Source organism: Zonotrichia leucophrys, chromosome 13 (genome assembly GCF_028769735.1).
Source record: "Zonotrichia leucophrys gambelii isolate GWCS_2022_RI chromosome 13, RI_Zleu_2.0, whole genome shotgun sequence".
Classification (NCBI taxonomy): domain Eukaryota; kingdom Metazoa; phylum Chordata; class Aves; order Passeriformes; family Passerellidae; genus Zonotrichia; species Zonotrichia leucophrys.
This window is the reverse complement of record NC_088183.1, coordinates 1,130,423-1,141,873: the sequence shown is the minus strand read 5'-3', so window position 1 is coordinate 1,141,873 and position 11,451 is coordinate 1,130,423. Positions and strand designations below refer to the sequence as shown.

The following is an 11,451-nucleotide window of genomic DNA, read 5'->3' as shown; positions in this document are numbered from 1 at the left end:
TGCTTTCCTTATCCAGTTTGATCTCTGTCCCAAGGTCCCTGTGGCGTTACTCTGCCAGTGGAATTGTCCCCTCCAAGTTTTACGTGAGCAGGAGAGTTTATGGCTCGAGTTCATGGACCTCCTTGCCAAGGCTGGGCAGGTCCCTCTGGAGCAGAGCAGGGGCACTGAGGCTCCCGTGGCGGTGCCACCCCTGCCCTGCCCCCTGTGCCAGGGCTGCTCTGCTCTCACAGCTGGGGCCTCAGCACTGGGGTCCACATGGGAAAGGAAGCTTCCTTTTGTTGGGTTCAGCAATCTTGGGATTAAGCTGAAGGAGTTTTAATTAACAAACTAAGCGTCAAATGTGTTTTCAGGATAGTCAGAGTCATTTTGCAGCCACTTTTAAACCAAAAGTGCAAAGGAAACCCTGGTGGTGACACAAGTTTCCCCAGGTCTTTCTCTGCAGAGCTGAGAACTTGTGCATGGTCCATTTATATCTTACTTTTATTCCATCTTGAATCCAAAACCAGTGAAATCTTTAAAGTAAAAATGCATATTTTGTTTCAACCTGCAGTAAAGGAAAGCTGAGCCTTTGGCCTTGACTCCTCTGATCTCCAGGTTATTGGCAAGGATGCACAATTGCCTGATGACCTTGATTGTCACACAGGTCGATGGCATTGCTGTGACTCAGGGGCCATAAAGCTCCACTTCCAGGTGGGCTGAGAGCTGGGGCTGCTCTATAAAGCCAGGGCTCAGCCCAGCTGCTCCATCCAGCTCCATCCAGCTCCATCCAGCTGCTGCTCTGCTCCAGCCTCATCCCAAGGCAGCCATGGCATTCTCAGGCAAATACGAGTTCGAGAGCGACGACAACTACGATGCCTTCGTGCAGAAGATTGGTGAGTGTGGCTGGGGTTTGTGCAGGGATTGGTGAGTGTGGCTGGGTTTTGGGGATTGTGTGGGGGCAGGGATGGTGAGTGTGCTGGGGTTTGTGCAGAAATTGGTGAGTCTGCCTGGGGTTTGTGCAGGGACTGGTGAGTCTGCCTGGGGTTTGTGCAGGACTGGTGAGTGTGGCTGGGGTTTGTGCAGGGATTGGTGAATGTGGCTGGGGTTTGTGCAGGGACTGGTGAGTCTGGCTGGGGTTTGTGCAGGGATTGGTGAGTCTGGCTGGGGTTTGTGCAGAAATTGGTGAATGTGGCTGGGGTTTGTGCAGGGATTGGTGAGTGTGGCTGGGGTTTGTGCAGAAATTGGTGAATGGGGCTGGGGTTTGTGCAGAAATTGGTGAGTCTGGCTGGGGTCAGAAATGGGGCATAGATTGGATAAAATACAGGGGAAAGGCTGGGAGAGCTGAGATTGTTCAGCCTGGAGAGGAGAAACTTTGGGGTGACCCAGCTGTGACCTCCCAGTGCCTGAAGGGGCTACAGGAAGGATGGAGAGAGACTTTGCAAGGAATGGAGTGACAGGACAAGGGGGAAGGGATTCAAACTTGCAGGGTGTAGGTTTAGATGGGATATTAAGAACAAATTCTTCCTTAGGAGGGTGGGCAGGATGCCCAGAGCAGCTGTGGCTGCCCCTGGATCCCTGGCAGTGCCCAAGGCCAGGCTGGATGGGGTTGGAGCATCCTGGGATAGGGGAAGGTGTCCTTGCCCCTGGCATGGGGTTGAATGATCTTTAAGTTCCCTTCCAACCCAAACTGTCCAAAGATTCCATGTGCATTTAGTTAAAAGAGCAAGAGCAAATATACAAATAGTTATGTGCAGCTAAATAGCAAAGACCCAAGGTCCCACAGATGAAACTCCAAGCATTGCATGTGTAGGTTAAGGAGAAAGGAATATTTAATGTACTATGTACATTTTTCCTGTGTATTGTTTCTTAAGGAAAAAATTGCAAGCTTTGTTTTAGCAAACATATTAATGCAATATCTTTCTTTGCATCAATAATTTCAACTCAGAGCTTTGATATTGTAAAAAAAAATTAAAATAAGAAATGAACAAGTCAGATGCTCTGAGAACAAACACACCACTACCGTCCTTCAGTTCAATTCAGCTCAGATTTGACAAACTGTGTTTTTGTTGTTTAAGGTCTCCCCAGCGACAAGGCTGAAATGGGAAAGAACTGCAAGATTGTGACAGAGGTGGTGCAGAATGGGAATGACTTCACGTGGACACAGCACTTCCCAGGAGGCCGCACCACCACCAACACCTTCACCGTGGGCAAGGAGGCAGACATGGAGACCATGGGAGGGAAGAAGTTCAAGGTAAATTCACAGAGCTCCTCAGCTCCCCAGCCTCAGGTGGAATTGGATTCAGGGTGAAAAGCAAACCTGTGTGTCAGGCAGTGAAGGGGTCCCTGCCCATGGCAGGGGGTGGGACATGGGGGGCTCTAAGGCCCTTTCCAGCCCAGACCATCCTGGGGCTCCCTGGGTGCATCATCACTGATTCCTGGGCTGCCTGCCAGGACCATTTTCAGAGCTGGTAATGAGTGATGTGCAGATCCGGAATCTGCAGGAACTGGGAGATGAACAAGTGTCTGTTTAACTTGTGAACATTCAAGAACTAAAGCCCACAGATTTCAGCCCTGTGCAGCACACAACCTCTGTCTCATAAACTTCCAGCACCAGGTGTGCAGGTGTTTACAGAATCTGGCAACAGAAATTCCATCCCCAGCAACATGAACCCTTTCTCTCTCACAGGCAACTGTCAAAATGGAAGATGGAAAACTTGTAGCTGATTTCCCCAACTACCGCCACACCTCAGAGATCTGTGGGGGGAAGCTGGTGGAGGTGAGTGCTCAAAGATCCAGGGTAGTTCATGAAAACAAAGAGAATCCCCAACATTTGAAATTTAGGAAAAAATCTTAAATGAAGGACAGGCTCTGAGCCATCCCCAGGGCTGTTCCCCTGGGACTCTGGGGCTCTGATTACACTGTCCAACCAAAGCTTTGGTTGTTCTTTATTCCAGACTTCTACTTCTTCTGGTGTAGTCTACAAGAGGACCAGCAAAAAGATTGCCTAAGGCAGCAAGGCCAGTCTCTTCCAGTGCACTCAAAGCCAACAATAAAATAAATAAAATAAATAAAATAAAGTTCTGTCTTTGTCTCTTTCTTGGTTTTACAAACATCATGTTAATGCTGACCCCATTCCTAAGTATCTGACAGGGGTGGAATCAGATGAGATTTAAGATCCTTCCCAACCAAACCCTTCTGTGACTGATTCTTTGCTCTGAGGGACACCAGAGGTGCTCAGAGCACCACTTTGTGCCCTGAGAGGAGCCCTGAGCCTTAAAAACAAGACCTTTTAATCACTTCCTGTGCAGACCAGATGCCTTGATGGCCTGGGAGGGACTTTTACAACTCCAGCTGGCAAATTCCTGACTCTTTTTGGCTGGCAAAACCCGATTCCATTAACAAGGGCTGTGCTGGGGTGTGGAGGAGGAAGCCCAGTGACACAATCTCCAGCATCAGTGGCACTTCCCAGCTCAGCTTTAGGAAATGACTGCTGGTTTCCATGCTTTATTATAACAATGCAATAACCAAAGCATTCTGCACCAGTATTTGAATTACATGTCCATGGCATCTTGGAATGAATAATCATGGAATACATAATGGGTGGCTTTGGGATGGAGACATTGATGAGGCTGATGAAGGCCTGGTACCCTGTGGAAAAGTCTCAATAGTCCATACAGGGTGCAATCAGCTGATAATCCCATAGGCAAATGTGGAATCATCTGATAATCCCAGGCATGACCCACGTAAGGCCTCAGTTTGTTGGATTGAGGCCATTTCCTATTTTGTCCCCACAGTTTCTCCTCCTACACTTCATTGAGATAATCTTGGTCAGGATAAATCAAGAATCCAGTAAACAAGCTGTCTGTCCAGTAGGGATCATAGAAGAGCCCATTTTGCTCTGAGTAAAAGATTTGCAGCCACACCTCATCCTCCTGCTTCAGCGCCAGGATGGTGGATCCAGAGGCCACGTCGTGGTTGCCGGTGTTGGCATCGAAAGTCTTGATGCGGTACTGCCCGTTGTGCACCAGGCCGATGGCCAGGTGCTTGTTGGCCAAGGTGATGTCGTAGGTGAAGTAGTAAATCCCCGGGATGCTGCAGATGAACTTGCCGCTGGAAGCATTGTAGTGCCCTCCCTCGTTCATCAGGATCCTGTCGAACTTGATGGGCAGCCTCTCGCGGGGGTAGCTGGTGGACACGGCCACCGAGAAGGCAGACCTGGCCCTGCCGGCCCCGCAGCTGCAGGGCCCCGGCGGCCCGGCCTCGCCCCGGCTCCCCTTGGGCCCCTTCTTCCCCGGGGCCCCGCTTTTCCCGGGACTGCCCTTCAAACCCTTGGGCCCGCGGGGCCCGGCCTTGCCAATGGCTCCTGCTTTCCCCTTCGGGCCTGGCTTGCCAGGGTTTCCTGTTCTGCCCTGGGGACCTGCAAGACAAATTATCTTGTCAGGTTCTCTTATCGCTCTTGAGGGAAAGAGCTGAATACAGTGGGTGGAAGGGGGTTAGAGCATTGCAGCAGGGATTTCATTTAGGAGGAAGCCATTGCTGGTGTGAAAATCCCAATGAAATCCCACCGGGGCTGGACATCTGTCCGGACTGACCAGCCAGGGTAGGCAGGGAGCTGGTGTGGTAACAGTGGAATTCCGTCCTTTTTAAGGACCAAAGGCTGATTCCATTATCTGGCTCACTTGAGAAAAAGAAGGAATTACAGAACAAGTTGTAAATGTTTTGGTTTTATAGAGTGGGGCAGGTTTGTGAAGCTTTCAGAGGCTCAGTCTGAGCAGGTGAATGCTTTTGATCTCATAACTTTCCTTTTTCTTTGCTTTTTTTTTTTTACATTTAGCATGAGACTGTATAAAAACAAGGTAAAAGTAGATCTAGGTGTTGCAAAAAGCCCAGCCCAGCCCAGCTGGGGGATGAACCAGCAAACACTGCGGGCAGGGGCTGCCTTGAGAAGGGAAGGGACTTGGGCTGGCAGTGATTCTGGCTCGGTGCTATCTGATCTGTGCAAAGCCGTGAGGATTTATGCAGTGCCTCCTGACCTGCTGTTAGCAGGAGCAGATCGAAACGCGGCTGTGGCTGGAAATCTGCTCTCCAGATTGCCGGCTTGGGGCGGGAGGAGGCGGCAGCCGCAGGCTGGGCTCGCTGGCGTTGCTGAGGCAGGAGTGCTCTCTAGCGTGGCACAGGGAAATCTCTGCTGTGCTCAGCTCCCGCCGCCTCTGACTCCGGCACAGCCCCGGCTCGGTTTGCTCTGCGCTAGGCCCGGCACGGCCCGCGCCTGTCCCGTTACAGCGCTCAGGGCAGCCCCTGCTGCCTTTCCTCTCGTGGCTCTGGTTTTCCTGGGAGCAGGAACCTCAGGACAGCTCCTTGTCTGCTCTAGAGAGCCCTGAGCGGCGCAGGGCCAACCTCACTGTGTCACCGAATGAATCCAACACAAACTGCAGCTGTGAGAGCGCGGTGAGAGTGCGGAGCCCCTGGGACAAAGGGGATCATTCGGGGGCGGACAGTGGGAATTCCTGGTGGAGTTTCCCATCAGGTGGAGCAGTGAAGGGGCTGTTCCCCCACAGCTCCCACCCTTCCATTGCCATGTCGAGCGCCTCTCTCTTACCTTCATCGCCGTGCTCGCCCTTGTCGCCGTCCTGGCCGTCCTTGCCGTCCTTGCCCGGGAAGCCCATCCTGCCCACGGTGCCGGGGGTGCCGGGCAGGCCGGGCGGCCCGGGGGGCCCGGGGGGCCCGGGCAGGCTGCAGGCCAGCTGGGCACCGTCCTGCAGCTGCCGCTTGGCAAAGCCCCCCAGGATGTGGTTTGCCACGCAGGGCACGGTCCAGAGGAGCAGCACAGCCGAGATCATGGCACAGCCTGTGGGAGCAGACGGGATCAGCAGCCTGAGGGCACCGCTGGCATGGCTGGTGTCGAAACTTGCAGGAAAATGGGAGATTATCTGGCTTGTCCTGGCAGGGTGGGGGAGCTGTTTGCTTTGGTGTGATGCGATTCCAAGGACTTGGCTCACGGAGTTTTCTAGCTCAGACCAATATTTTTTATCAAACTTACTCTTCTCCAGCTCTGTGTCTGTGGCCATCTCTCATTTCATCCTGCTCCCTGAGCCTCTTTTCCCCCAAAACACCAGCAGCAATGGCAAAGGGGTGCAGAAAGCAGCTGCTTGGGAAGCAGGGAAGTGGAAGGAGAAGGGGCTTGGTGTGAACATCCCAGCATGACCTGTCCATGGCTGGGGTTTCCTCAAAGCACAGAGCCCATCATAAGGGCAGCACTCAGAAGAGAGGCTGGGCAGGCTTTGGGCCAGGCCTCAGTGCCTCTTGCCTGTCAGATGAGCTGAGCCTCATCCCCTTCCCCACTGCAGCTCAGCTTTAGCAGCTCCCCAGTACTGTTCTGTGCAGCTCCTGCACTGGAAATAAGATGCTTAAAGCACTGGCTAAATTCCATGTTGGCCTTAGCTCTCATCCTGCTCTCAGTTCCTGAGGGGTGGAAATGCATATTTAGATGCTCCAAATCCAGCCAGCTGATCCTACATATTTATGCTCAGTGGGAGCCCCCAGTTCTGTGATATTATAATTAAGAACATGCAGAGGAGAGGGAAATGCAAACCAGATCCAGGGCTGGATTTGGCTTCTTAAACCCTTTGGTTCTTCAGCTCTGATTTGCTGCTGGTTGGTTTAATGGACTTGTGAGATGGAAAACACCACTCAGTGTTCATGTGGAAAGTTGAATGAAGGGAAAGGGAAGGGAAACAAATGCCTGTGGGGTGGGAGATCACACGGCAAGCAGCATCCCTGCTTCCCAGGAACCCCTCCAATGGGGCAGAACAGTGAGAGGTGTCTGGAGATAGATGTGACTCACAAGCTGTGGCAGGGAAAAATGTCATTGTGGAGCATAACCTGGAGAAAAGCTGGGAATGCCTCATGTGGAGAAGGAAGGTGTGAGAGGGAGCAGAGGGTGGGACAGCAGCTCCTCCTGTGACAGTTTCTTACCAGAATCACTTCTGATATCTTGAGACAACCCAGCTCATTGCCCTGATGGGATAAAAAGTGGCAAACAAAATCCCCCGAGGTCATGAGGTTTGTGGGACCAGTACTTGGATAATGGGGAGAATCCACACTGGGGCTGTGCTCTGGCACAGCTCCAGAGCTGGTGCTAATTAACAGCTCCACAAGAACACTTCATCCCATATCCCAGCAATGTGTGTGGGATGCAAAGCACCACCACATCCACAAGAGCATCTATAAATACCCTCTTCAAGAAATCTTTTTGAAAGAGAACAAACCTCATGCTGTTCCACCTTAAAAGGAAAATTGTTCCTCGATGTAGAAGGTCCGATGAGCTCCAAAAAGCAGATTGGAAGCAGATCAGCATCTCCCCTCTCTGTGGTGTGGGCAGGCAGCCCAGCACAGGAGGCTGTGCAGCAGCAGGGCTGATTTTCCAATGACATTTTAACCAATGGCTTTGTCACCAGGGTTAGAGACCTTTGGGCCGTGACCAATGCCTGTTGTGCATTAAAGAAGTGTTTCTGTAAGAAAAGATCCTGCCTGGAAGAGTCAGGATCAGCTGTACTTTCTGCTGCTTCCAGGGCAGCTGGGCTGAAATCCCAGAGGAAAATCCCTGAGGGTTGCCAGATGCAGGGTTTGGTGGCACGTGCAGTGACGATGATTTTTTGGCCAGTGAAGCCACCCTGTGCCATGTGGTGGTGGGAATAGGAAACGGAGGGAATTGCTGCTTGGAGGGAGGCAGGAGCAGGATGAGGGACCCAGCAGTGAGTGAACACTGTGACGTTCTTCTCTATTTCCTTTCAGTATTCGAGGCTTTCTCAAATAAAACATCCATCTTTCTGCTTCACAATTTCCTAGTGTACCTCAAGGTGTCTTAATTAATCTTCAAGATAATCATTATCTCATGAGCCTAATTCTCAGCTCTGGAGGCTGCCCTGCAGCGTCCCTGGGGTGGAAGCAAAAGGAGCCCTTGGGTGTGAGGCTGATTTCGGTGAGATCAGGTGTGACAGCAGTGACACAGCACCGGAAATGGGTGGATTTAACTGATAGGAGCCAGGGAAGCCCTTACACCCACAGGGGTTTGATGTGCTCCCTGCTGCTGCACAAAGCAAAGGAGGGAAAGCAGAGGATGCCCCTTCTGTCCTTGGCTGCAGGCACCGGGAATTCCTGTGCCAAACCTTCCCTAGCCTGGAGCACAAACACAGGAATTCCTGTGCCAAACCCTTCCTAACCCGAGCTCAAACCCTCTCGGCAGCTGCCCAGTGCAGGACAGGCTGAGGGAGGTGGGAGCTCAGCAAAAGCTGAGGAATGTTTCCCTCATGGTGCTATTTCTTTAACTGGCAGCTGTTGCCTTTATGGATTCCTGTGCAGGCTTTGGAAACCTGAGTGCTCAGTGACTTAGACCTTATTTGGGAAGTTCTCAAAGCGAAGGTTAAGAGGAGGGAGAGGCAGAGGAAGGAAAAGTGGATCTACTCACCAGCCTGATCTCCTCAGTGAGATCGGGACAGGCGCTGGCAGCCCCCAGGGCTTCAGGCAGATGTTTTGCTGCAGATCCACAGCCCTGTCCTGCCAGCAGGTCCTGGGAGGGCTGTGCAGGATTGACTTTGGTCCTTTTTATTCCTGTTTTACTCCTTCTCGTGCGTAGTTTGAGCTCCCTGCAGCAGCTCCACTTTGGCTCCACGTTGCCAAAGGCATATTTTTATTATTGTGTAATGGATCTGTGCCTCTTCCTCGGTCACGTGGCACGGGAAGGGATTTTTATGCACATGTGGCTGGAAAGCTCTTGATGCTTAGGGAGCTTTTCCATTCTCCCTCTCCCTCACAGTCCTGCAGGAAAGGCTCAGGGGCTGCCTGGATCCTCTCTGCTGTAGTTGCTGCCCTCACAAGCAGGGAATGGGTAACACTGATCCAACTGGGGAACAACTTTCCCACTTTGTCCTGGAGCATTAAAGGGAAGAAAATCTTGTCCTAGGGGTGGAAACTCACTTGAATCACTCCAAGCTTGAATTTAAGGACACGACCATGAAGCAGCAGCTCTGCAAATGCAAATTTGTACCTTGGCACTTCTTCAGGCTGATGTGCACTACAAAACACAACGTTGTCTTAGGGATGGCAGGGCAGGAATGCTTCTGTCTTGGGAAAGGATTGGGATTTTGTTTTAAGCTTGGAAAATAATTACAGCCCCCCAACAATTGCTTCAGGTAAGGCAGGAACAGCAGGAGCAGCAGCTGAGGCTGGAGCAGGATGCTCTGGGATGCTGCCAGGGCTGGTATGGACCAGACTCATCTTTGGTTGTGGGTTCCTGCTCTGTCCCCACCAGGACTCCTCATGGGTGTGGGACAGGGGTGTGCCTGGAGGCAGCGCTCCAAACCCTGCCCTGCAGCCACTAAATCCTTACTGCTCAGTGCAGAGCATCAGCTGATCAGGAGAATGCTGGAATTGTCATTCCTTGCTCTGCCCAGATTCATCCTTCTCAGAGCTGTCACGGTTTATTTTTAAGCTTTCCCCTGTGCTTGCTTTTGGCACTTGCTGGGAAGAGATCTAACGTAAAAATGAAGTCTGTACACAGTTGGCTTTGTGAGCTGGGCCAGTTTAGATGCTCCTGGGAGGGCTGGGAACATTTGGCTGAGGAAGCACAGGGCTGTTTTCATGCTGACAGTCCCACGAGCTCCTGCAGAGGCAGTGCCAGGCCCCAGCTCCCTGGCACTGAACAGCCTCCAGGGGAACAGCCCTTCCCAAACCCCTGCAGTCTTCAGCTTTGCATTTCCCTGGGAAAAGGGCTGCTCTGAAAAGCTGGCTCACCTCTGGCACTGGGGTGAGCACAGCTGGGACAGACCCAGACAGCTCCAAGGGCTGCTCTGGAAATGGGTCAGACAGAAATTCTCCCTTTTTGCCTGTTTCTATGAATTTGTAAGAATCCAGATTCGTGCTGGGCCCCTCTGCCTGGGTGTGGGCCAAAAGGCTCAAGGCATTGCATGTGAAATAGGAAACCAGGTGAAAGCTCCCCTGGGCTTTGCTGCCGTGCCAGTGGGATGGGCCTGGGAAGCCACAGTGGTTTCCTCAGATGGTGAGGAAAGGAACAGCTCCTCTGCTGACCCTGCTCCTACCCCATGGCACCTGTGCTTTGGGGTGGGTGTGACACGGGCCAGGGACGAGAGGATGCTGGGACTCACAGCAATCCTGCCAGGCAGCTCCAGGCAGCAGCGGGGAATTCACAGCTCAGGGTGGTTTTGTGCCCAGTCTGCAGCATGGGGAAGGCAGTGAGAGCTGACCCAGCTCAGCACTGCGGGGAGAAACTGCTGGGAAGGGAAGCTCCTTCTGTGCTGATGGAAAATCTGTCTGTGCTGCACAGCCAGGCCAGGCTCCACCGGGGTCCCAGACAGCTCTGCTGAGAACACTTGGCAGCACAATTTGTTAAATAAACAAACTGCACAGAGAATCAGAGCAGCCTGAGACTCGTGCTCAGTGCTTTTCGTGTCAGTGAGACCCTGCAGGGGACATTCAGCAGGTCTCGTCCCCTCTGTGCTGCTTTTAGCAGCAGCCTCTGTGCCGTGGCTGCTGTGGTGTCCCCAGGGAAGGGGGGCTGGCTCAGGGACAGGTGTGGGCTGGGGGTGCAGCCCCTGCTCAGGATGCTCTGCCTGGAGTGGGGGGAACAACTCAAACAATGCCCCGCTCAAAAAGCTGTCAGTGAGTGGAGAAGGTGTTCATGCTGCTTTTGGGGTGAATAATGTCAAAACCAGCCTGATCCATGGATCCCAGAGTTAAACATCCTGAGAGCCAGGGGAAAATGTGGCAGATGATAAAGTGCCTGGCAAAGGAACAAACAAGTGATGCTACTGACACCTCGCCCAAAGCTGCTGAGCTGGCACAGCTGGCCCAGACACATCTGCCTGACAGCCAGGCCCACTGTTTAACAGAGGGTTTTCCAACACACCCTCTTGGAGAGTGTGTGGACATTCCTCCGTGGAGTGGGGACACCCCTCAAGGCCACTCCTCAGGGCTGAGCCAAAGAGATTTGCCCACCACAATCATTGGTGTGGATGAGTAACACCATCCTCTAGCTAATACTTTTTGCTGTCTTTAGTATAATTGCCTCAATATAACTGCTTTAATATAAATGCTTCAGTTTTGCTTCCAAACTAGTGCACTGTACTATGTTAGTAGTTCTGGCTACACATACTAGGTAGCAAATAATTCTGTTTAAGGCTTTTCTAGTCTTATCACTAGCGTGATAAATCATTTATTTCTATATAAATATATCTGGCTTGCCATCCTCAATCCTGCAGGACAAAGTCACCTGAAGGTTCATTCACCCTTTGCTGTTGCTGTGCACGTGCTGTGGGGGAGACGTGGGAGTGCATAAATGTGGGCACCCATCAGTTCCCAGCCCAGGGCAGGGCTGTGTCCCAGCCTGGAAGGATTTCCCCTTGTTTACCTTCTCAGAACTCACTGGTTTCATTGTTAGGCACTGACCTTGCAGCC

At 52.1% G+C, this 11,451-nt stretch overlaps 2 protein-coding genes across 2 annotated transcripts; one reads left to right on the top strand and one right to left on the bottom strand.

Moving 5' to 3' along the window:
* Positions 1–693: 693 nt before the first annotated feature.
* On the top strand, positions 694–3,056 carry FABP6 (fatty acid binding protein 6). The gene is made up of 4 exons (XM_064725124.1): positions 694–872; positions 2,055–2,230; positions 2,666–2,755; positions 2,934–3,056. The coding sequence occupies exons 1-4, from the start codon at positions 806–808 to the stop codon at positions 2,985–2,987; spliced, it is 387 nt and encodes a 128-aa protein (XP_064581194.1). The 5' UTR covers positions 694–805; the 3' UTR covers positions 2,988–3,056.
* A 283-nt stretch (positions 3,057–3,339) lies between these two features.
* On the bottom strand, positions 3,340–8,644 carry C1QTNF2 (C1q and TNF related 2). Its single transcript, XM_064725002.1, has 3 exons — positions 8,447–8,644; positions 5,579–5,827; positions 3,340–4,396 (listed from the first exon to the last, which is right to left on the bottom strand). Exons 2-3 carry the CDS (start codon positions 5,817–5,819, stop codon positions 3,783–3,785), a joined length of 855 nt encoding a protein of 284 aa, XP_064581072.1. The 5' UTR covers positions 5,820–5,827; positions 8,447–8,644; the 3' UTR covers positions 3,340–3,782.
* Between the last annotated feature and the right edge of the window lie 2,807 nt (positions 8,645–11,451).

Excerpts from the sequence above, each read along its gene's own strand:
- FABP6 (XM_064725124.1), top strand. The coding sequence starts at position 806 with ATGGCATTCTCAGGCAAATACGAGTTCGAGAGCGACGACAACTACGAT. Across the intron at positions 2,231-2,665 it reads TGGGAGGGAAGAAGTTCAAG|GCAACTGTCAAAATGGAAGA; the intron begins GTAAATTCACAG and ends TCTCTCTCACAG. Across the intron at positions 2,756-2,933 it reads GTGGGGGGAAGCTGGTGGAG|ACTTCTACTTCTTCTGGTGT; the intron begins GTGAGTGCTCAA and ends TCTTTATTCCAG.
- C1QTNF2 (XM_064725002.1), bottom strand. The coding sequence starts at position 5,819 with ATGATCTCGGCTGTGCTGCTCCTCTGGACCGTGCCCTGCGTGGCAAAC. Across the intron at positions 4,397-5,578 it reads GGGCGAGCACGGCGATGAAG|GTCCCCAGGGCAGAACAGGA; the intron begins GTAAGAGAGAGG and ends TTTGTCTTGCAG.